The sequence below is a fragment of the Leptidea sinapis genome, chromosome 17, assembly GCF_905404315.1.
Source record: "Leptidea sinapis chromosome 17, ilLepSina1.1, whole genome shotgun sequence".
Taxonomy (NCBI): Eukaryota; Metazoa; Arthropoda; class Insecta; order Lepidoptera; family Pieridae; genus Leptidea; species Leptidea sinapis.
The window spans coordinates 8,266,064-8,292,701 of record NC_066281.1 but is presented as its reverse complement, the minus strand read 5'-3'; the positions used below and the strand labels follow the sequence as shown (position 1 = coordinate 8,292,701).

The window sequence follows — 26,638 nt, the reverse complement described above, 5'->3', positions numbered from 1 at the left end:
TTGTAGATCTCTTTATCACCTACAACTTTGCCAATTAACTTTTTGCCATAGGACTTGTAGTTTTGCCAGAAATCGAGATAAACCGTTTTTTACCCTAAAACACCCCCCCTTTTCCACTTCCCGACCTCAGATCGCCCGTAATTTATTTTTCCCTTAATTTTTGTTATATTCTCGTCCTTTACCAATGGGTTTCATCCTACTATTATTTTGTTTCACTTTTTATCATATTCAAAGGCTTCGGCACTGGTCTATTGCACGCGCCTTTTTTTAAAATTTGGAATGCATTTACTATGTTAGAAACTTCGATCACTCCCCGCATATTTTTTTCGAGGTTAATCACATAATTATATCAGTTATCACAATAATGGAATGGGGCTGCCGTTAAGTCGTGGGTTATTTTTACGATACTTCAAAAGCAAGGTATATCAGTCGTATGTATTCGATATACCAACGAGGCAACCGCATCCTGTTAGAACTAATAAGGATAACCGCACTAGCATTTTTGCCACCGACGCTCAATATGATTAGAAGTTAGTTTGATGTATTAATATCCGCCGTCAGGGACGTCCGCTTCCAACCGATAGCCGATTGGAACTGGCGTTGTACTGTGCATTCTCTATAATGCACTGTGACAATGATTGTTAACACATTTTTAATTCAGACTAGATGTCAAGACACTACAGAAGATTCGTCCAGCGCCTCATGGATGAGAGGCATCGGTACTGGCTTTTGCGCCACTGAAGCGCATTCAATTAGTATTTAGGTATGTATTGTAATATGTTAATTACCCCTTCTCGTCCGCCCAGTCGGAGACTGTCAACACCCGGTGGAGGAGTGTGCGCAGCTTGTACGGGGAGAGGCTCTCGAGGGTGGCGTCGCGTTTGATCTCGTCGGGAAATATCTGGAGGTAGATGCGGATGGCTTCCAGCACCCAGCCCACTCTTATCTTGAGCACCCCCCGGAACATGTCCGGATTTGTCCCTATTAATCTTCCACAGTACAGCACCACTTCCTGTAATATTTTATGAATTTTTATAGAAAATGATTCCTAATTGGACGTCATCCCAGAAAAACGTTCCAAACCACAATCATATCAAATTGAGTTAAGAACACAAAACTGGTCACGTGATTCATAGTAACCGGACTGACAAAAATTGGCAGCCCTATTGTCACTCTTTAAATGACAAATCCTTTTTATGCCTTTTTAAAAGTGTTCTGTGGTTCTGGCATCTGTGTTCATGACTTATAGCCCAACATACATGCATGGATAAATTAAAATTTATTAAACTAAGTTTCTCAGAATATTTACTAAAATATTGTTTACCTGTTGCATGACAGCTCCAATGACATCATAGGGTTGTATCGTAGAATACATCACTGACTGGATCTCACCCGGGGTCATGGGTTTATCAAACACTGTCTCTTTCTGGCCGATCACACCCACCGTTAACTAAAATAGTACAAGTATGTATCTAGTAATAGTATCTCATAACCAATGACGTTCTATACAAATAGACAAATCTGAAATATGGAAGATGCCACAAATTACACCATTATAAGCTACGACTGCTATATCTATTCATTGCCGCATTTACTGCAGTTGTTTAAAATATTCTCGGTCAATAAACAGCAATGTAAAACATTTATTCAGTTCAGGTTTGATTCGGACAGTGAGAGTTGACACACGACTAATAAGAAAAGTGTGCTTATTGTCGTAAGCACACTTTTTCCGTTCCGCTATCAGACTGCGAATGATATGTCCATAATTTGTGTATAGAACGTCATTGCTCATTATATAAAGTAACAAAGATTAGCAAGGAGATCAAGCCCAAACACAAAAAAACATCAATACCGTATAGAGCTATACACATAGTTTTTATTTAATTATAGATATGATGAATATAGACAGAGGCTTGATCTTGTATCCATATTGTCTTTGTTCTATACAGGCATAGATTAATCTATGGCATAGGTTCTCAACGTGGGCGATAACGCCCCCTTGTGGGCGTTTGAGACTTTCGAGGGGGCAGTAGAAGACCCAGAGAAAATTAGGGGGCATTGAGATGGCGCAGATAGGGCGTGGGTAGATTAAAAAATATAGTCTATATAGTCTAAAAAGGCAAAAAAATACACGAAAATACTCTAGAAAAAAACATATTCTCAAAGTGGGCGGTGAGCAAAATAAGGTTGAAAAACTATGATCTATGGTATAATAATATTCTCCGCCTGGTATTCTCTTCTACCCATATACCCATAAGTGGTACCATTGATTATCCTTTCCACTAAATTACCTTCTCACTGTGTTAATGAAAATAGATAAATTACTAACTAGTTTCACGAATTAGTAACTCGTGTGATTCATCTATTTAGATTTAAATTTATTTATTTGTTGAATTATTAGTTTATAATTGCTTTATTTAGTTAAAAACACATTTTCCTCGGGTAATGCAATCACACACAGTGCAAAACATCGCATTGACAAGTGTCATACTGACAGCTCGCCATTTTACAAAATATATATTTTCGGAGTGATATATGCACAGATATTGATCGTTAATTGGATGGGTGTAAAGTGTAGGTATGAAAAAGCTCACCTGTTTACCGTTGACGAGCACGGTCGTGATGAACGGGCTGATGGAGTCCACCGTGTGGTTGAGGAGAGACGAGCAATACCTGACCGCCTTCCAGTGACGTAACACCCCCGCGCTGTGGTACAGACTCTTCAGTGATTCCAGCGCGCTCATTCCGTTCACCTGGTTATAGATAGTACTATGTTAGATTAGACAGCTACACTCTATATTTTAGAAATAGAAATATATTAAGAGGCATTACAGGCAAAGGCATAAAAGGTATTTATTTTCTCAAAATTGATTACTTTAGAATTCTTCTCGATGTTAATTCTAATATACTAGACACTACTACCGCTTCGGAACAAATGGCGCTCTGAGAATGAAGCGACGCAATAAACTCTCAATTTATTTGCAACAAATACAATATTTACATAATGATATAGTACAAACACAAACAAAACAAATTATATTTTAGAGTGTTTGTCACAAATTTGTCATACTTTTGCATAATGCTGATTTCTGTCGCAAACAGCGCTGATCATACAGTGGAACCAAGAAATTACGCCACACACGAATGCTATCAGTAGCGTATGTAAAAATAAACAATGCTGATTACTATAGCAAACAGCGCTGATCATACAGTGGGACCAAGAAATTACGCCACACACGAATGCTATCAGTAGCGTATGTAAAAATAAACAATGCTGATTACTATAGCAAACAGCGCTGATCATACAGTGGAACCAAGAAATTACGCCACACACGAATGCTATCAGTAGCGTATGTAAAAATAAACAATGCTGATTACTATAGCAAACAGCGCTGATCATACAGTGGGACCAAGAAATTACGCCACACACGAATGCCATAAGTAGCGTATGTAAATTAAAATAAAACAAATATTAAAAGACATTTCTGTTAAAAAGCTGATTATTATAGCAACCAGCGCCGAGCATACAGTGGGACTAAGAAATTACGCCACACACGTTAAAGATTCTAACAAGGTCAAACTAGGTTGCACTGGTGTCTTTAGTCAACAGTTCGCCTTTTTTCTGGAGATTAAATATACATTTCTTTAATCTAATTTGAAAGCTATGTAAATTACGCATGAAAAAGAGAGTGATGGATGGGTGTCTGCTCCCCGGCATGTCTTACGGTTCACAAACTTGGATATTTAATAAATATACAAGGGATCAAATACAGAAGAACCAGCGTGCAATAGAAAGAAGCATTATGAATATTAATAAAGCTGAGGACAAGGAAAATCAGAAAACATTCGAAATAAAACGAAAGTGATATATACCCTTCAGCTTATGAAAGACTGAAGTGGAAATGGGTTGGTCATGTGGCCAGGTCAGACTGTCAAAGCTGGTCACCAATTGGTCTGGACCACGAGGCAAGAGAGCCAGAGGACGTCCTAAAGAACGATGGGTTGATGATATCATAAAAATTGTTGAAGAAAACTGGACTCAGAAAGCAAAGTCAAGAACACCCTGGTGCACCACCTTAACTATGTAAATATTATATAAATGTATATTTATTTATTTTTATGTTATGTTAGTTAAGGAAATAAAAAGGCTTTATTATTATTATAAATTACGCTCTGGTAGATCTGGCTTAGATCATCTACGAAGAAGTGAATTTAAAAAATTGTAAACAGATATACAATCTGTTACAAAACTGTTTTTTTAGATGTAGTAGTACTTAGTATCCTACCATCAATCAAGAGAAATCTAAACATAGTAAATGTGATGAGAATACAAAAACGAAAAAAAAACATAGTAATGAGATCAACTCAGATAAACTAGCTGACGTCAAAACACACATATTATGCTGATTATGCATGTACAGCGCCGACCTTCGCTTGAGCCATTCTTTGACCTCTCATACCTGTCCAAAATTCTAGTCTACAATGTTTGTTTCGCATTTTTTGTGAAGACGCTTTGGTTTGTGACTCTATACAATATTTTTTTTTATCTGGTACCCCGCTAGAGGAATGGAGAACTCAGATTATTATACCCATTTTAAAACCTGGAAAGTCCAGCTCTCACCCATCTAGCTATAGGCCAATAGCTTTGTCTTGCACAATGGCTAAGGTATTGGAACATTTGCTTAAGAATCGTTTAGAATGGATAGTGGAGAGTAATAATATATTGGCTAAGTCCCAGTTTGGTTTCCGCAAGGGTTCTAGTACTATGGACAGTCTAAGCACATTTGTCATTGATATTCTAAGAATGAGTCTTTAGTATGTGTGTTTTTAGATGTTTCATCGGCATATGACAATGTTCTTCTTACAATGCTCAGGCAGAAAATGCTCCAACTGAGTATTCCTGTGAAGATTGTATATATAATTTTTAATCTCCTCTCTCCTAAATCTGTAACTATTCGTTCCCCAAATTTTAATTCGCCGCCCAGACAGGTATGGAAAGGGCTTTCCCAAGGGTCTGTCCTTAGCCCGTTACTCTACAGTATTTACACACATGATTTAGAGCTAGAGAATACTTATCTGACCGTTTTCTTTTCAAAGTCATTCAATTCCCTTATACTCCCCTTATCTCTAAGCTTCATATCCTGTCTGATTTTATTTCTTCTAATAAATACTGGTCTCATAAAGATTATCCCTGCCTTTTCAATAGTTTTATTACTTATCTACGTCTGTCCTGTCCCATATACAGTGCCAAAAGTTTCCTCTTTTTGACATTCCACTACACGCCCTTGTTTTTCAACCCCAAATTCTCCTGGATCTTAGCATCGAAAAGGTCTCTTATGTTGCAAATTCCCAGTTAAATCAATATATTGCTAAACATTGCACATCCACATTTACGCTGATACTTCAAAGTTGTCCGACCTTGGCTGTGTTGGTGCGGCTGTTTAATTCCCAAATACAATGTAATTTTAAATTATAAATTTCCCCCCCTGGCATCAATATTTTCTGGCGAAGATATAGCTGTCCTGGAAGCTTTGAATTTTATTGAGTCCCATAATCTAGATAAATCTGTTATTCTCACTGATTCTAAGAGTTGTATACAGGCTTTTGCAACTAACCAATTTTCATCAATCGAAACATATATTTCCCTACTTTAAAAATTAAAGATGCCCTATTCCGCTGTCACTCTAAAAATATTCAAGTTGTTCTTGCCTGGGTTCCTCTCCATAGTGGTATTCAAGGCAACGAAACGGTCGACCCTTGCGCCAAAGATGCAACAAAAACGAGAAGTATGGACAACTACACGGTTTATCCCAATGATCTACTTCCGATCGCAAGACAGCGGCTTTTATCATTCTGGAAAATGTATTGGCAAAAGACTACTTCTTCTAAAGGGAAATACTACGCTGATGTTCAATCCTCAATACCTACTCGTCCTTGGTTTTGCAATTTCAAAGATACACATAAACGCGTTACAAGTACAATCTGTAGATTAAGGCTAGGGCATGGGTGTACCCCCGTTCATCTGGCTAAGCTGCATATAAGAGACAGCTCTCTTTATGAGTGGACTTGATGAAGGATCTCCTAATCACATCTTTTTTTCTTGCCCCACTGATTTCAAATCCTTACTTTCCTTTGTTAATTCACCTTTTGTTTATATTTTATGTTCATTAATTAACCAAAATAATATAAAACTTTAGTTTGTTTGTCTTTTAACGAACTAACCCTTTGTATATATTGTGTATATCTTTTTTGTTTTAGATACAACAACAGTGTTGTTTGCGGTGAATGATCTCAGCAGTTAAAAATTGCATAGCTTCTGATCAGTTACGTTACCTTGTTCATTCACGAAACCCGCTTTATATAAAAGAGTTGATTAATATACACTCGTCATTGGTGAAATCTAAAAAGGATGCGCCATCAAGCCAAACAATAATTTATAGCCACTTATTAACAGTTATTAATTGTCTAATATTATTTTACAATTACAATAATTACGATTGAATAAAATAAGCTAACCTCATACATGGGGCCCTCCCTTTCCATCAAAATACCCCAGAGCTGGGACTGGGCGAATATATTATCTGTTGAACGCAAGGCTGACACGACATCCGGGGTCGACCTGTGGGAATACTGTCTAGTTGGTCAAACTCAAATAAACTTTATTCAAATAGGCTTAAAATCATAAATCAATCTAAAATTGCATAAAAAGTAATAAAAACTAACATGTATAAATACAAATTATCGTATATTTGATGCATTAACCTTTAGAGCTTGAATTCATTGTTTGTGTGAGAACGCTTCGTGATTTCTGTCATAATTATTTATTACATCCAACAAAACAATGATTTATATTTTATACGGTCAACCTGTTATACAATAAACATACACCTATGAGTGGAAAACAAACATTATTATTCGAGGAATCGAACCCGGGACTCCAAGCTCAGTAGTTAGGGTCACTAACCTAAATGGCATTTATTTTGCTCAAATTTTTTTTATGAAAATAAGGGCCGAGGCGAGCAGGACGTTCAGCTGATGGTAATTGATACGCGAGTTTTTAAATAATCCTGAGCGGCACTGCATTTTTGCGGTAGGGCGAATCAATTAAAATCAGCTGAACGTCCTGCTTGTTTCATCCCTTATTGTCATAAAAAAAACCCTCTAAAAATATAGTAAAGGTATGAGTACCTGTGCTTATAAGACTCGTAGCTGATCTCCGGTTCCCTGTAGGTGAGCGTGCGCGGCACGTCCGTCAGCGACTGGTATCCGATGTAGTCGTGCTGCAACTGCTTGAACTGGGTGAACATTTCCGACGGGAACTCGCCCTGGCTCATGAAGTCCAGGTGCTCTGTCATCAAGTACATCTGTCTCTTAGATCATTTATTCTAGAATCTAAACGTATTTTAGAGTTTCCCATATTTTACCCTATGTGCATCACCCAAGGTTATGCAAAAACACTACACCCCCTTAGGGATTTAAATATATATTCCCCTGGCACATTTCCTATTTGGGGTCGGACCTCCTGATACAAGATCACCACTGTTGCGATCTTGGGTCATTGCTGGCGTTAGGCCTAGCATCGTTATGTCTTTGTTCCAGGTAGTTGGTGGGCGGCCTTTGCCTCTATTCACCTCGTCTATATCCATAACTCTTCTCGTCATGTGGTGTTTGTCCCTACACATTACATGCCCATAGCAGCGTAATCGGCCTTCCTGCAGTTTATGATGTATAGCTGCAATTTTAAGGGTGCCTCGGATATACTGATTCCGAATTTCGTTTGACCGAGTAACACCATCAGACATTTTTTATGTAGAGGATTGGAGGATCTCTTAGGGAGTCGAAATAGGAATATTGAACAAACAATGAAAATGTAATTGGGTATGTTTATTTTTATTCACTTGACAGGTACAGAGGTACTTAATACATTTTAGTGAAAGGCGGAGGTCGTGGTGTCGCTAACTGCGTGTATAATTTTAATAAACAATTGAATACTTGCGAACTAATGCCAAGCGAGGCTGACTGTTACGGGGTACTAAGGATGTTAGCGGGTAACGGGTGGTGTTGCCCTTCCCCGTGGCAACTGACTTCTTTAGTACTCCGTCCCTCTTTCTGATTGGCCTTCATTAATCATAAGGCAGCACTTCAAGGAGCCACATAATAAACACTGGACGGAAGATGAGTGGATGCAGACAGACGAAAGATGCTCTACCACGTATAGAAGCTTTCTCGCAAGCTAGTGAAACTCACACGATCAAGATTACGTAAGTAACTAATGCAATAACGGGTCACGGCCCATTTAACAAGCATCTGATCAATGTAGGTGTCGCCGACAGTCCTCTATGCTGGGGTTGCATGGAGACACATGGCCACAACATCATCCTGGAGTGCTGAAGTATAGCCACATAACGGGCCAAACACCTGGGGTCACCGAGGATTATCCCCGAGGTCATCAGAGGTTCAAGTAATTTCCTTGAGGAAGATCTTCGTCGAGTTGCGGAGAATGAGCCCGTAAATACTTTAATCTACACCCATGCTTTAAATCCTCTATTAAAGATTCTGAAACAGTTACCTTATTGCCAACATTAAAACACCCAATATCCTAATAACCATTACATCATCCAAACGAGTGTTGTAATGTTGTACGGAATTTCATAACAACACTCCTATGTTTTTTACGATCCCTTCATGCGCAAAGAGTTTCAACAGACAGCCACATTATTTTTTCTCGATGCGTGGTATCTGTACGAATTTCAAAAAAAGAACTTTTTCGTTTATGCGCGTTCCACCTACCAGAACGTCTCGCGCCGTAAAAAAAGTAGGTTATTTCAATCCCCGCCATTTTTCTTGAAAAAATTAGCGATTCAAGTTTTGACAGCACACCGCCGGATATTTTAAACGATGCAAAAGAACATAATATTCAAGTGAATTCTAATAATTATTGTACTATACAAAATGTAAGTTACTACTGAAATAAATAATTCTATCATTAATACTTAATTTATTTGTATATAATCAGTAATGGATGATATTAGGTTAGGTACTATTAGAACTGGCCGTTTTGTCAGAATCTTTGGATTTATAATATGGGTGTAGATAAAGTCTTGCAACTGTTGATAATTAGGTATTTAAACACTCATGTGATTCTATTATCACACTCGGCTTCGCCTCTTGTGATAAACCCACATTCGTGTTTTAATACCCCTCATTACACAACCGTTGCATAAATAACTTATACCTAGTACCCGTCCCTGCCACCGTCTCACCCAGTGGGAACGGTCGCGCACGGAGTTGTCGTACTTTAAAAAAAAATCGTACAGCAAACATTAAAACTTACCGATACAAGAGCTGGATATCAGGTTCTGCAAGCGACCGAGTCTCACTTTGACACCGTCGCAGTGGCCCTTCTTGAGCATTGCGAACAGGTCCAGCATCTGTTTGAAGTGAGGATCTCGCATGTGCTCCTCGCGGACCAGCAGGCACACTGTGGGGCGACCGGATAGCCGCCAGTACCTTCGTGACATTTTTATTTTTATATAAGAGATAAAATGTTTGAAAATTTTAGTACATTCATAACGACAACTTCATACCTAAACCCTTAAAAAGGCATAAAAGGCGTTTATTTTCTCAAACTGATTCCTTTAGAATTCTTTCTGATGTCTTTTCTAATATACTACTACCGCTTTGGAAACAAATGGCGCTCTGAGAGAGAAGAAGCAGCGCAAGAAACTCTTAGATCATTTATACGTCTAGACTGTGACAAAAAATTGAAGTTGACTGTTAACCTTTTTTTTGAGCAATGCTCACAACACTATCACAGTGACATGCAAATCGCGCGTGTAAGATACGTCTTACACGCGCTTTTAGCTTGTCACGCACATTAAAGTAATAAACTTGGCCTGTTTTCATCGGTTCTCCATTTGCAGGAGGCTATATCTAGACGTATAAAATTTCGAAGCTCTAACCTAATAGGACTTTTAAGTGTGATGCGATCATACAAACTTTCCAACAAACTGCAACTCCGTTTTGATATCGTCGATGAGCAGCGCCATGTCTCTATAGAGGTAGAACTCGGACACCTCGAATATCAACGGGTAGCAGAGAACTGTCATACCGCACACTCGGTATATCTGAAAAGTTATTACATATCAAGGATAAGTAAACTGGTGTTTGTAGTTATACTGCTCCATCATTCGATATATGGGGACCAACCCATTAGATGCCAAAAGAAGAACAGGAAGAACTGGTACGATCTCGTACCAGTCGTCTCTCCATCTGGAGAGACAAGCTAGTTAGTTACGACGGACTGCTGTGGCACAGCAAATAATATTTTATTTTATTTATTTCGAGAAAAAAACAGAACAATTATCTTAAATCTATGTACTTACATATAAGTGGCATATAATATATTATGCTAAAATAATTGTTCCTTAGAAATTTCTCACTAAGATTTAAAGTTTCTAATGTGATAAGGACAGTGTAAGTAACTAACGATTACTGAAAAAGAACATTAAACAAAAAAGACTAATGTTACAGAATTTATAAGCTTAATTTTAGATCATTTATTGCAGTTATTCTCTTATTTATTATATTTTTAAATTGTGCTAAAATCTAAATCAATATCAACAGCGACAAAGTTTTTATTGAATAAATTCGTAGAAACCAGCATTTGAGTGACATCTGTTAACTATGAATGGTTTTTGCGATCTAGTACCAACTGTAGTGTAGGTCATAAGGAGAAATGGAAGAGAACTGAAGAAGTCATTGCGTAGAGACGTTGCTTCATTGTGTGTCTTCTACCGTATCTATCACGGGGAGCGTTCCGAAGAGCTGTTAGACCTGATTGCTGCAGCCAAATTCCAATTGCGCATGATACGCCACAATTTAGGATATTATCACAACCATCTAGTAGCGTTCCACCACAGTGCGGTTTTCAAGGAACTTTCTTCCCCGTACAACCAAGCTGTGGAATGAGCTTACTTGTGCGGTGTTTCCAGGACGATACCACATGGGTACCTTCAAACGCGTGTACAGTTTTCTAACCTGCCGGAAACGCTACTGTGATTTGATGAATCGTACGCTCATTTGCCTCCTATTCCATAAAAAAGGGGAGGCCTTTGCACAGCAGTGGGATGATATATAAAATATAAGAAGTATTTTAACTAGTTAGTAATACTTTTATAATCTAAAAGGCTTTAAGAAATACATTACATTTTAATTTTAATCATTTTTCTATCGGCTGGACCATTGAGACTACATAACCCACCTTAGGACGGTAGATTGAGCTCCCTCGTTCGGTTTTCCGGTACGATACGACATTGGTACCTTGTAAAGCTCGTACACCTTCTAGAAGGTCGGCAACGCTTCTGTGATTCCCAGAGTACTATTGGCGAATAAGGGCGGCGGTGATCACTTAGCATCAGATGACCCGTATGCTCGTTTGACTTCGAAAAGACTCATTTGGCGAAATATTTTTATGGAAGTGCTCTTCCTCTTCCCCTCTTGAAAATAGTCACGTTTCACCAGTGGGAGGCTCCTTTGCACAGGAAGCTGGCTAGATTATGGGTACCACAACGCCGCCTATTTCTGCCGTGAAGCAGTAATTAATGTGTAATCATTACTGCGTTTCGGTCTGAAGGGCGCCGTAGCTAGTGAAATTACTGGGCAAATGAAACTTAATATCTTATGTCTCAAGGTATCGAGCGCATTTGTAGTGCCGCTCAGAATTTATGGGTTTTTCAAGAAGCCTGAGCGGCACTGCGTTGTCATGGGTAGGGCGTATCAATTACCATCAGCTGGACGTCCTGCTCGTCTCGTACCTTATTTTCATAAAAATAAAGTCACTGAAGTATAATAATTTTATAGTATCGGTATATTTTATAATACAGTTTCCACCTTATGCATCCAGCTCAGAATTTTGTAACGGGCAGGGCATATAGCCTACCTTCGAGTGAACTTTTTGATCAATAGGGAAATCAGCAAGGACACTAATTACTTGTGTTATTTACTTTAACCAGAAGGTACGAAAGAAAGGTAAGAAAGCTGAAAAAGAAATTTATTTTCGAATTTTCTTGTGATATCTTTCTACATACCTTACTTGTACCCAAGGATCCAACCGGTCGAATAGGACGCCCTGTGAGCTTTAATTTAGGACATACGCCAAGCTCTCTGTACACATGAACTAACTGAGTAGAGCTGCACACCTGCGTAAAAAAAATTGAAGACCAATGAACATCGAAGCATAGCCATTTCAACGCGAAATATTCCAAGAATGAGCATGACTATAACTGATTTCGTAAAAATACCACCAGCAATGGAGCAATGCCCAAAGTTTACGTAATTTACAGTTTTGCCATTGCAATTTTGCTCTAAAACAATTGAAACAAGTCCCTCGAGCTATCTTCGCCATAGCAGAGCTGTTACTGTGCGTGTTAAGCGCGCTGACAGCGTTTAGTAATGTGGTTAGTGACCCAGCCTATTGAGCTAGAGGTCAGTGTTTCGAATCTCAGTAGGTGCAAACACTTCTATGATCAATATGGATGTTTGTATCCGAGTCATGGATATGTTAATGAATTTTTAAGCAAGAATATTGTAATAGGTAAATATACCGTTGTCTTGCAGCCATAGTGCATGTAATGCCTCAAGCAAGATAATTTGTGTGTGTGACTAAATATATATATATAGAAAACGGGAAAATTGTCACAGTGGTGGACCACCAGCTGGTGCTGTCAATACTGCGCTTCAAAGACTTCAGCACAACTAAACGTCTTGGAGATCCCCCAAGTCATATCGATCGGAAATGTTTGCCGCGAAAAATAGAGTGCAATATTAGTCAACAAAATGTGAATGTGTTTTAGAGCATGTAGTTATTAAAATAATAGTAGAAAGGGCCGGATCGAAAATGACGGCTATAGCTAAAAATACGACGCGCCGAGATAGATTAATAATGAAAAGAACGAGTAAAGCTTACCTGCACCGGTTCTACCTCATGGGGTGTTTGCGTTTGAATCCCATATGTTCCCATCATTGCCTGGAGCCGCATGGATTCTGCGATCAACACCACTTGTACCACCAGATCTGTCGCTATTCCCTGTATCAAAATAATTAATTTTTCTTTACGCATTGTAAGTGTTTATCAGGATGGATGGTAAGCGACCTCTGCCACCCATACTACTCTTCAGAGGAATCAAAGAGCGTCACCGGGCGTTAAACAACCCAAGCATCAGAATTTTTTTAAAGGTCGCTAAAAACAACGGATTTTCCGCCTCCGAGAACCAGTTTCAAATGTCCTGCAGTTTCACGCCTGTTAATTTCAGGCCTGCGGATTTTCTTCCCAACGGTTGGTACATTCTGCCTTTAAAAAGTCATTAAAATTAATACGGAAACTTGAACAACTTTAATATATTAAAAATTTTTTATGAAAGTTAATACCCAAGAACATTTAAATCCTCGTGCAGGGTATAAACTTAATTAACTCATCAACTCATGACATGCAAGTATGAAGCCTTAAAATTGGACTTATTTATTTCCTAAAAACAAATATGATCATCATCTCTGATACTCACATACGTCGGCTTAGCCTGTTATTGCATGAAAAGAAAAAATAACCCTTATTGACTTCACCTGATATTTTATCGTTTAGAAATAATATAAATACTTATATAAAAATAAGGACGTTAAGCTGATGGTAATTGAAACGCCCTGACATTTTACAATACAGTGTCGCTCAGGATTCTTGAAAAACCCAAAAATTCTGAGCAGCACTAGGTACAATGCGCTCATCACCTTGAGACATAACAGTCATGTCAAGTCTCATTTGCCCATTAATTTCACTAGCTACGGCGCCCTTCAGACCGAAACACAATAATGCTTACACATTACTACTTCACGGCAGAAATAGTCGCCGTTGTGGTACCCTTAATCTAGCCGGCATCCTGTGCAAAAGAGCCTCCCACTGGTAAAGTAAGTTCCTCGCAAAAAGAGCGGTTATAGAATACCAGATGCGGGTGGAATTTTGCATTTTGATGTTATGCGGTGGTGGAATTCAGCTGCTTGGAATCAATTCGAATTTCTCTGAGCACTCCTAGTACGGTTTATAGATAATAGCGGTAGAAGACTCAGAGAGAACTCACACATCTACGTCGAAAATGACTTGATGCGCTCTATAGAAATGCTAGAGAAAGTACAAAAAGCATTTTTGCGTTTCTTGTATAAGCGCAAACTGCGTTACTAGTACCCGACGGCGTAATCTCATCGGTTGCCTCGGATACAACACTCTGGAAACCAAACGGGCTCTCGAACAGGCAGACCTTACTTAAAGTTAGCCGGAGCTTAATAGATGCCCCTGATATTCGTAATGTGTTGATTCGATTGTATACACCTGACAATTATTATTGTCGTAGCAGATATCACCGTCTTCTGGCGGTAGCCCGACCTGATTGTGATCTATTTACTAACAGATAATAGTATCTAACAATAGCAATGTACTTGATTAATGTAATTGGTATTGTAACCGTTTTAATCAAAATAAATAAATACCTGGAAAGCAGAGTATCTGCCAGCGCGACGGGGGCGGTTGTACGAAGGTAAATATCGCCTGATCGGATCTAATTCGTTGACGTGGAGCAGTCCGCCGGTCAACAACTGAGCGAGAACGAACAGCGACTGTGCCCACAAGAACAATCCGCCACTATCTGAATTGTTAACAATATATATTTCATAAATGGAACATTTCTATAAATATATTTGTTTATAACAAATAAGCATTAAAATAGCATCGGTTGAGGCTTATTAATAAATTAAATGGCGTACTATCACCAATTACGTGAGTATATTGGCGGAGACTGTTAAGTATTTTAAGCTGTGCACTTAGGGCTATATTTCATCGGGACACCATAGCGGCGCAACCAGTCTCCGCTCCCAAAAAATGTATACAGCTCTATAGATAGTTACTCACCTAGAGTCCGTTTGGCGGCGCGACCAGCTCGGCCGCGTGCACAGAATGTTACTGGTCGCGCCACCACTAATGACAATAGAGCTATATGGTGTCTCACTCACATGGCCGCCAGTAAGGCTTCCACCTCATTCAATGCAACACGTACGTCTTTTGTTTTTAATTGCTTTTGTTAATTCCATGCGATGTATTATTTCGGTACAGAAGGGTTTACTATTAAAATTCAAACCAGACCATCAATTTAGGATAATTCTGATAGAGATTTAAAAATGAAATGCTACTGAACCCACTGTTTCTTTTTTCTCTTGAACTTTCTTTTCCTACTTTACTTAGGTATGTATGTATATATACAATTACAGCAGTAGTGCTATCTGTTCGAGGTACATTTTGATGCAGTTCCAGTGTGATGCGACTGGTTGCGACACCATGGTGTCCCGGAGAAATATGTCCCTTAGGAAAGCATTAACAAAGGAGAATTATGTACTATATATAAAGTAGTGAAAAATAGACAACCGTGCTTAAAGCAAATAAGAGTGAAAAGCAAAAAATAACTATAACATCAACATTAAATTAGGTCAGATTTGAAACACTTTAGAAAGAGGGGTGCCAGCTTTCTAGCAGTAAATAATATGTTATATAAATCTAGTACCTATAATTGTTAGAAAGAAAAAAAACGCTGTTAGTATTGGATTATAGAACTCTTAAGTTCCACATTTGTTTGTAAGTTAATAGCCGGGTACTGACTGAGCGAGCAGACTCGTAATGAAACCTCGGAATTTACCGCTTAACGTTTGCCGCGGGAGGTCGCCTCGGTCTATAGATTTTTTGCATGAAGCTGCCACGCGCGGCAAGGTCGAGCCACCGTGAGGCTGAGTCACCATCGAGCTCTCAGCTTAACGTGAAGTGGAACAAATACTGCCTAATGTGGCTTATGTCCAGTTTGCATGAGACCGTACGTTCAGAAAGCTATATCCGCCACTGCATTATTCATCGACTTGCACAAATAAGATAATAAAAACAAATTACAGGTTGTCCAAAGCAAGAAGAGTTGTGGACAACGCCTTTGGCATTTTAAGTTCTTTGTTCATAATATTGAGGAAACATTTACTATTACAACCAGAAAAAGATCCCGTCGTTCCTTAAACATGAGAGACATAACACAACCGTCTTGTGTGCGCGCGGCAAACTTACCGAAACGCTTTTGATCATTGACAAAAACCGACAACGTTCGGTTTGGTCTACCGCACGAGGCATTACATGTGTTGCCTCAGTCGAGGCACGTCTTGACCGACCGAGGTTTTGCCTCGCACGGCTGCCTCGCGAGGCTGCTACTACTCAGTCGGTACCCGGCTAATAATGAGTATTATTTACAACAGCAGAATTTGTGTTCTACATCCCAGGCCAAAACAAATTAAATTTGAAGATATTTTACATTTTTTAATAATGGAAGCGAAGGATTTTGCATCAAATTAGAATATATTGTGCAGAAAGCATCTAAAGAATTAGGCGTGCTTTTATGCCCTTATGAAGACATAAGAAAGATAGAAATCAGAAGACAAGAGCTCGCAATACAAACAGTTTTACCTTTATTATCACAATCGCCATGTTCACCTGAAATATTAATGTAGTTTGTTGGGTTTACAAGATAAAATTTAATTTTTAAGTTATATGTTTTATTTTAATACAGTTTATTTGGATTTTTGATAGATTCTTCAACTTCAGATCAACTGAACAAATACTGTTTATTGAGACCATGACTAAGTAATGGTGGCCTAACAACATTTTTTTCATATTTTGTAATTTTTAAGAATTAAAATAAAAAATTTATTATAACCCACCCTGGTTATCCCTGGTTGTCTTAAAGTGATCTAATTTATAAGATCTTTATGATTAATTTTAACTGTTAGAAATATAAACACTTAGTATTGTAAGATGTGTATTATAATACAAGTGAGTTTAGTTGCTCATCACAAACGAGGCTGTGGGTTGCAGCCCGAGCCGTAGGCGAGGGCGTAAATCAGCCTCGTGCCACGTGAGTAGGTAAGTTGCTCACGAGTTTCATACGCACTTTATCAACACACATGCGAGGAAAAAACATTATGTATTTCATAAATCGTTTAAATTATTAAATATGAAAGTTAGAGAAAATGCGCGCAAGAGTTTTTTTGCACGCGCCAAACGCAAGGTCTTTAGGTCATTGATACTTTAAAATTATAATATTAGTGATAAAATCAATATATAAATTATTAAAATATATATAATATAATAATAAAAATAATTACAAAATGCATATATTTCATATAAAATACTGTGAAATATAAATAATTTGATAATAATACTATATTTTTTCATCTTGATTACGGACATTAAATTATTTCAAAAATTTTATTCATTTTCAGCGGCATAAAACCTCTGTGTTGTTAAAAAAACTGTATTACGGTTAAATTGAAAATGCTCTGTTTACTCTCATATCATTTGCAGCTAACTACTAACTTAACTTTGTAGGGCTAATTCTATTATGCACTAGTGTGTAATATTATTATGCACGTGTGTGTTATAGTTCGGTTTAAGGTTCAATTATGGAACCATGTAATTTACAATCACTTATTAAACGCCAGAAACAACCACCCGTTGGAAATATTTATACCTCAGACCTAAAAAAACGGGCGCAAGAAACTTCTTTTTTTAACGTAGTTTTTTTTTTCATTTTGAATATGTGTGAAAAATTATCCGCAAACAATACTAACCTTTGGTGTTTTTTCTGCACGGTTAGGTACATAGGATAGATGGAGAGTATTAATGTAAATAAGGAAGAGAAACGGTCCAAAAAGAAACCCTTGTAGTACCCCCATACCGAGAATACTGAAATATTTATGATTTAAATAAAACAACTTATTAATAACTGTGTTGTAGGTGTTTTTTTAATCAAGAGTAATGTTTATTTCATTATAAGTGTACTTTAGAATAAGTGCAGTGCTGCTCAAGTATTTTGTAAAACACAAAATTGCGCTTGTCACTTTGAGGCATTAGAAAGTTACTCTTATATTGCCTTTATATTGCTACGTGTCATGTTTTTTATGTTATTCGAGTAATTAAAACTGACACGACAGTGTTACAACGGGTCAGTGCCAATGTCGTGAAACGTCGCACTAATCGGTGTCAGTGGCGGTCACGTCCAGCAGATTGAGAGACACTGAGCAAGTAGACATAATGATGAATTAAAGTGTTTTACAAATATTCGTTTTTGCAGCCGCCTGCCCGCGTACCCTTAGCAAGTACATGAATGAAATGGGTGTGGGCGGGTAAAAACAAAAATGGCCGCAGGCAGAGGTGTCCAGAGTTTTATAATTGGGTACGTTAATTTTCTTTTTTTTTTCACTTTTTTATTATTATTTATTTTCTGAAAATCAATGTTTATTTCGTCTCACTACTTGATACCAATATACGCTTTTAGATATAGTACAGGATTTTTTAACATCCTGTATAATAAACTAAATAAGTTTTAAAATATACATATTATAACAAAAATATTTAACACTTACTTGCAGGAAGTCTGCGCACAGAGTAAGGATCGTTCCTTTCATTTTCGATTCCGTCGCTGGGTACATAATAGTACCAAGGTATGACGGGATCTGAAATACATAAAAACATAGAAGTTAATATATATTCTACCTACGGAAACGTACTTAAATATTTTTCATCAAACACGCATGGTGTTGGGTAGTCCATTATATTTTTAATAAAATGCAGTGTCGATACAATTTTTATTTAAATTTCTAAAAACGTTTTAGTTTTATCTTTACTATTATATAAATTCATTTATTTTGTATAATTAACCAATCACTGACACCAATTCAACGTTATTTGAATTTATATAAATTATATGTATATGTCTTGCTGTATGTCCTAGAACAGCCTGAACGATCTTGACCACAATGGATGACTTTATTCTGCCCGCTACTTAATAAAAATTCGTGATCACGTATCTTCAAGAAATCTTAGAATAACGGTATATAATGTACTTACCTTATGTCCTTTTCTACCCTTGGTATGTGAAACTTCATGATTGATTCTGACCTTAATAAGCAAGAAAGCATTCGCCTTAACAAACAAAATGTGATGTAGTATTAAATAGTTCTATTAAGCACTGTTATCATTTGCATGCGCACAAAAAAGTTGGCTGTTTCCGCTACTGATAATTATTTTTAATATTTATGTTTGCACATGCTATGCATTATTACGACCCCTATAACCCAGTGATTAGTGACCCTGCCTACTGAGTTAGAGGGCCCTGGGTCCGAATCCCGTAGGTGCAATCATTTATATGATGAATATGAATATTTGTTTTCGAGTCATGGATGTTTATTTGTATTTCTGTATGTTTAAGTAAGTATATTGTATTAAATATATTGTTGTCTTGCATAGTACAAGCTATTCCTAGTTTGGGGCAAGATAATTTGTGTCAGAGTGTGTCACTATTATTATTATGTCAAAATTTTAAACTCAATCTGTAGTGAATATCCTACCTCCAAACTCATCCATATAGATTCTGGACTTCAACAGCTTCTGGTACTCTTCAACTTGGTCAGGCAGTGTGCGAAACACCCCATCAATAATCATCAGCACATAAAACAATGGCCACTCAGACTCCACTCCGTCAAACTCCTTCAGTTCTCCTTCGTTATAGTAGCGTCTATTTCCATCCTCCAGGACACACTTGAATCCATCGCGACTGAACCTCTTAAAACCATATTTGCCTTGCAAGCGGTCCAATATATTATTTTTTGTCAGTTGTACTAGTATTTCTTCATGGGTTGCGAACGCCGGAAACGATATTGTTGGTAACAGAGCCGCATCAACACCCTTAAAGAGAAATCATGTCTATTAATTATTGAATTGATCAGTTGAGTGTAATACCAATCTTTATATATAACTAGCTGACCCGACAGACGTTGTTCTTTAGATAATAAAAAAAATACTGTTTTATAGGAATTTGCCAATAATATTTCAAAACATCGAGATTTATAGTCGAGGCGCGGAGGCCATTTCCCCCCTTCCCCAACAAAGATTATGAAAGCGGTCCCTAAAGAGATAGTGCACTCTAGCTCGGGCTGCCCTTCGTATTCTGGGGAAGGGCACAGTACCGCGCATACCTTCAAAAAAAGCGCGTACACCTTCCTTAAAGGCCGGCAACGCTCCTGTGATTCCTCTGGTGTTGCAAGAGAGTGTGGGCGGCGGTGATCACTTAACAACAGGTGACCCGTACGCTCGTTTGTCCTCCAATTCCATAAAAAAAAATGTTGTTATAATGAAATTGTTTCACAGTGGAACTGTCAAACCGTGCGTCACTAAATTCTCTCATAGAAAATATGTCCATACAAAACAAATATTGAAAATAAAAATAATTATGGGTCCCAAATCAAAAGTATAAAAGTATCCTATCTCTCAAGTTAAACTGCACTCCATGAAGTAATCCCCATTAAAATCTGTTCATTAGTTTAGGGAGTCCATCGCGGACAAACAACGTGTCACGTAATTTATATATATTAAGATATCCGGACTACCGAGCCTTGCTCGGATTTTTATGAGTGTACAAAACCTGAACAAAAAGAGTTTTCTTTTTGTTCAGGTATAATATAATATAAATAGGACATCTGGATTTGAACCGGCGTCTTCTGCTTTCCGGATCACCCAATGTCCCATCTGAGCTATAGTCTTGTATATAGTGGCGAAATTTACCTTTGAATTCTAATGTTATTGTAGCTGTTTCTCATAAAAACACAGATAAAACTACGATTTTTTAAATTGAAACCTAGCCAGATTGATTTATCGCCCCTGAAATCCCCAGTATACCAAATTTTTTTTATCGATGGAACCGTTTCCGAGATTCAGGTTATATATATACATAGGCTGCACTAAAAGTATCGGGAATGGAATATTTCCACTGTTCCTGTCATATTAAAATATTTTATATTAAAACTCCTTTGTTTTAAAAATCGAATACCATTTATTTATTTAAAAAAAGATTCTCGGTCTTGTCACAAGGTCTTTTCAAACTTGTTTAGTCGTTGAGAAAATGTAATAGACTCGAGAAAATCTCTGGCGCCACGCACTAGTGCGACCTTTACCTAAAAAAGATATCCCTGAACTGTACACAGATCTTCGCCCAATTAGCATACTTCCTTGCGCATCGAAAATTATTGAAAAAATTGTACATAAACAATTTTTTGGAAGCTAATAATATATTACCGGACCACCAATCAGGATTCAGGAAAAAAAGAGGTACTACCACTGCTTTACTGGATGTAGTTGACAATATCTTGGAGGCTCAGGAGGAAGGTAAAGCCACTATGCTAGTACTGCTTGATTATTCCCGGGCATTCGATACTGTTAATACATCATTATTAATTTCCAAGTTAATGTACTACGGAGTGAGCCCGGAGGCTGTACAATGGTTCAGTAGCTATCTAAATAACAGAACCCAAACAGTTGCAGTCAAAGATGATAACGGCAGTTATCAACTATCTAGCTGTGCTCCTATCAACAGAGGAATTCCCCAGGGATCAATTTTAGGACCACTTCTCTTTAATTTATATAGTGCAGATATAATCTACAACATAAAAAATACAAAGTATCATATGTTCGCTGACGATATTCAATTGTATATCTCATTTAATCCCAAGGATACGTTACGTGCCACAAATTTGTTAAATTCCGATCTTAATGAAATTTGCAGTTGGTCAGACCGTAACTCATTAATTTTAAATCCCTCAAAAACAAAATTTATAATCCTTGGCACCCCTATGTCAGTGAAAACGACTGAGCAGTACAATCCGAAGGTCATGATTAACAACACAGAGATTGAGCGGGTCCACGAGGCGCGTAACTTAGGTTTAATAATTGACGAAAACATGCGCTTCGAAAAATATATAAGCCGTGTTATCGAATTGTTTTTATAGACTGAAAGTTATCTACAAAATTCAAAAATATCTAAGTACAGAACTTCGAGTCACATTATGTGACGCGCTTGTACTATCAAAGCTTAATTACTGTGACGTGGTGTATGGTCCAAGGTTACTGTACAAAACAAAATGTTCCATCCAACGATTACAAAATGCATGCGCCCGATTCTGCTGGAATATTCCACCCAGGCAACACATAACTCCATACTTAAAACACGCCAATATACTTAACATGGAAGGTCGGAGGTGTCTGCATTTAGCAACGTTGCTTTTCGGTATCATACACATTAAAGTACCCCTTTACTTGTATAATAAACTTGAATGGGCAACGCAGTGCTAATAATATTAAGACCAGATCTGCCTCGCAGATATTAGCGGTGCCCCGGCATCATTCAACAGCGTTCAGGGGTAGTTTCCGATACAGTGCTACTAAGTGCTGGAATAATTTACCGCCACCTTTAAGATTATTAAAAAATGTCCAAAATTTTAGATTGAAATATAAAAAAACTATTTTAGAATCATTATATAATAATTATCCTTGATGTGCAATGTATCTTATAAATTAACACAATTCTGTATTTTTATCATTATTTAATGTTCACCAATATATTTATATCTCATTTATAGTACCTAATGCCACCTTTATTATATTATATACAGTTACGTATAGTTTATAGTACGATTTAATATTTATTATTATTACAATTATTTACTTATTTTTATTTTATTACACTACTTACTTTGATACCTACGCAAATTAATTTGCAATGGGAAGACTAAAGGAACTTTCTACTTCAAATGTCACGAGGGGCTGCTGAAAACCAGTGTTGTGTTGGTGTCTTCTGCACTGACACAACAATATACTGAGTCAGCTCCTTTTAGCAAGGAATCACGCTCACACTGTTATTTTTATTTATTTGTTATTAATTTTTTATAATATTTGTTACGTTATTTAATTTAGTATTTTAATATTTTAATTCATATTGTAAATTATTGTTTTTTGTGTGAGTGTTTTTTATTGCTAATAAAGCGTGTTTCTATTTCTATTTCAAAATTCTAGAGCGACTTTCGAAGTGGTTTAACACAAAAACAGTGTGTTGACCGGATGATTTCTGCATTTGGTGATGAAGCCCCATCCAAAAATACAATTTATCGCTGGTTTGCTGAATTTCAACGTGGACGTGTCAAGCTCAGTGATGATCCCCGTCAAGGTCGTCCAAAAACTGCAGTCACCATAGAAAACGTTGATGCTGTGCGTAAGCTGATTGAGGAAGAACGACATGTGACATACCGCGAAATTAAGGCAACTTTAGACATTGGCATGAGTCAAATACAAATAATCTTGCATGAATAAATAGGTGTAAAAAAGTTGTTCTCCCGATGGATACTGCATTTGGTCTGTGAAGAGCAAAAAGCGGCTTGCGTTACTTGGTGCGTCAGAACTCTCGAAAGATTCCACGCAGGATCCTCAAATGCTGTATACAACATCGTATGAGGTGACGAATTCTGGATATACACGTACGAACCCGAAACAAAAAACCAGTTACGAGTTTGGGTGTTCGAAAATGAGTTAAGGCCAACAAAAATTGTAAGTTCACGGAGTGTTGCAAAAAAAAATGGTGGCCACGTTTGTCTCCAAAACCGGCCATGTTGCGACTATTCCTCTTGAGGGACAAAGACAATGCGAGTTCTCACACCGCGCACAGAAGAAAAGAGTTTTTAGAGCAAGAAAACATAGAATTATTTGACCATCCGCCGTACAGCCCCGACCTAAGCCCTAATGATTTCTATAATCCCTAAAATCTATACTAATATTATAAAGCTGCAGTGTTTGTTTGAACGCGCTAATCTCTGGTACTACTGGTCCGATTTGAATGATTCTTTCAGTGTTGGGTAGTCCATTTATCGAGGAAGGCTATAGGCTGCTGCTTTTTTTTTAAATTAGGGATCCGTAATAAAATTGCTATTTTGTAACACAAGGTGTAAAATCGAAAACCTATTTTTGCGTGCGCTGCAAAAACTATTGACAATAGAACAAAATGATGTACAGGCTATAATATAGGCAATATTTTATTACTTATAAAACTATCGCGTGAATTATACTTTATATGGCAAAACAACGTTTGCCGGGTCAGCTAGTAAAGAATAAATTGCGTGGTCAGAGATTTTCATCACCTGAAGAAGCTGTGGACGACTACAAAACGGCCATTTTGGAGACCCCAACTTCCGAATGGATGGTGGCTTCAATAATTGGTTCCATCGTATGGAAAAATGTGTCAAATTTCGCGGAGAATACTTCGAAAAGCAGTAAATACATTTTTACATAGTAATGATGTGTGACTTCCTTGATTCCCGAAATTTTCAGTGCAGCCCTCGTACAAGAATTGCTCGTTTATCTTTATACATATAAATCCAATATATTGATGTTTGTTTCCAGTGAACTCCTAAACTAATAAACGGATTTTAATGGGGATTACTTCATGGAGTGCAGTTTAGTCCAACTTGAGAGATAGGATAGTTTTTATTTCGATTTGATACCCATAATTATTTTTATTTCCAATATTTGTTTTAAGTATGGACATATTTTCTATGAGAGAATTTATTGACGCACTGTTTGACAGTTCTGCTGTGAAACAATTTCATTATAACAACAGGGAGAATATTTGAATAAATAATTCTAGATGTTAATTAATATTTTTGACATTTGTCAACAGTATTTTATTTATTATGTAAGAACAAAGTCTGTCGGGTCAGCCAAACAAAGTCTAGTAGATTTATAAAGACATAGAGAACTGAACAATATTAACATAACTATTTAAATAGTACGTAACATATTGTTACAATTCAGGACGATAGTGTTCCAAAAACAAAAGTTTGATTTTGGAAATAATTAATAACATTATCCAGCTGTTAGTAAAATATGCCATGTCATGAATACAGAGCTGCTCAAAATAATATTTCAAACAGCATAAACTGAGCACACAGCCCTATATCTAAATCTTGTTGTCGTTGTTGTCATAATGTCACTCGTTGTTCACTTTGAACATTCAGAAATAATGAACGAAGTTCGAATGAGTTCTTTACGAATGAGCTAATAATGCGATACTCGACCTTAGTGTGTAAACATAAAATTGAATTTCCCTTAAGCCGGTATTTTTTTTATGACAGTAAGGGATGAGACGAGCAGGACGTTCAGCTGAAGGCAATTGATACGCCCCGCCCATAACAATGCAGTGCGGCTCGGGATTCTTGAAAAACCCAATAATTCTGAGCGGCACTACAATTGTGCTCGTCACCTTGAGACATAAGATGTTAAGTATCATTTGCCTAGTAATTTCACTAGCTACGGCGCCCTTCAGACCGAAACACAGTAATGCGTACGCACTACTGCTTCACGGCAGAAATAGGCGCCGTTGTGGTACCCATAATCTAGCCGGCATCTTGTGCAAAGGACTCCCACTTGTAAAAATCAAATTGAGTGACAATAACAAAAGAACCTTTGAGCTGGATTCACGAGGCAGCATCGTTTCAAATATACTACGGTTACGGTTGTGAGCATCAATGTCTACGTACACTACACTCCATGACGCTCCTTTATCTCCAAATAAGTTGCAGCCATTAATGGCTTCCAATGCAGCTTTTGCCATGCCTGAAAACAAGAGAGCTAAAATATATTTCTTTGGAAGAATAAACAACACAGTTGTTTTCATTTACATGAATAATTTTTCAATAATCACCTCAGGCTTCCAAGCAGCTCTCATTTTCTCAGATAGAGCATCTTTGGGTTAAGTTTTTTTTTTAAAGAAAAGGGTCGAGAGACGAGCTTGACGTTCAACTGATGGTTATTGATACACTCTGCCCATTACAATGCAGTGCCGCTGAGGATTATTAAAAAAATTCTGAGCGGCACTACAACTGCGTCCGCCATACGTTTGAGACATAAGATGTCGTCACATTTGCCCAGTAATTTCACTAGCTACGGCGCCCTTCAGACCGAAACACAGTAATGCTTACACATTACTGCTTCACGGCATAAATAGGCGCAGTTGTAGTACCCACAATACAGCCGGCATCCGATGCAAAGGAGACTGCCACCGAAATACAGTTAAAATTAAAAAAAAAAAAAAAATCAGAGCTGGATTTCTATCATGGTTGGAAAATATAATATGTGTTAAATCTGAAAAGGGTGGGAAGTAAAATATAATACTATTCCCACACTTATTTTCTAAATCTTTATACCTATAGAAGAAGCATGAATTTCTGGCTTGCCATCATTGTATTTTGATCCTCTCTCCCACATGCCATAGTCAGGGGTCCTATATGCACGCTCTACATAGTAAACTAAGTTCTGCACAAATGCAACTTCATCCTGTAATGATATGACAAACATGTTTAAAGTCTATGATTGTGAGAACAATAAAAATATCATACATATATACACATAAAGTTACTCTCTCAAACAATAGGGCTACAAAACTTCATTTGCCACAATACTGATATATTTCACTGGTTTCTTCCACTCCTATCAATCCATTCAATCACGGTCTCTTACTCTCTTTACTCTTGACCTTACCACTTTTCAGTGAATACCAGATCTGACATTTGAATGTATGCCTTGCTTAAAATTTCCCAGCATTTCAATCAACATTCACTCTTTAAATTATTGCAGTTAATACAATCATCATCATATTTGCCGGAAGACGCGCATTACTGGACAGGCCTCGCC

At 37.4% G+C, this 26,638-nt stretch overlaps 1 protein-coding gene across 18 annotated transcripts in view; it reads right to left on the bottom strand.

The window, feature by feature from the left end:
* The window catches only part of LOC126969038 (probable phosphorylase b kinase regulatory subunit beta), a 47,558-nt gene that overhangs the window by 8,776 nt on the left and 12,144 nt on the right, over positions 1–26,638 (bottom strand). For 16 of the 18 annotated variants that reach the window (XM_050814303.1, XM_050814318.1, XM_050814316.1 and 13 more), the window contains exons 5-19: positions 26,152–26,281; positions 25,410–25,561; positions 19,477–19,813; positions 18,493–18,582; positions 16,535–16,561; positions 14,536–14,690; positions 12,968–13,087; positions 12,090–12,200; positions 10,000–10,127; positions 9,335–9,510; positions 7,189–7,348; positions 6,517–6,619; positions 2,595–2,753; positions 1,325–1,450; positions 789–1,012 (exon numbers count right to left, since the gene is read on the bottom strand). In XM_050814303.1, the coding sequence (XP_050670260.1) occupies positions 789–1,012; positions 1,325–1,450; positions 2,595–2,753; positions 6,517–6,619; positions 7,189–7,348; positions 9,335–9,510; positions 10,000–10,127; positions 12,090–12,200; positions 12,968–13,087; positions 14,536–14,690; positions 16,535–16,561; positions 18,493–18,582; positions 19,477–19,813; positions 25,410–25,561; positions 26,152–26,281 (2,198 nt within the window). Of the gene's footprint in view, positions 1–788; positions 1,013–1,324; positions 1,451–2,594; positions 2,754–6,516; positions 6,620–7,188; positions 7,349–9,334; positions 9,511–9,999; positions 10,128–12,089; positions 12,201–12,967; positions 13,088–14,535; positions 14,691–16,534; positions 16,562–18,492; positions 18,583–19,476; positions 19,814–25,409; positions 25,562–26,151; positions 26,282–26,638 lie in introns of those variants that run through there. The other 2 variants (XM_050814321.1, XM_050814320.1) reach the window with 2 other exon arrangements.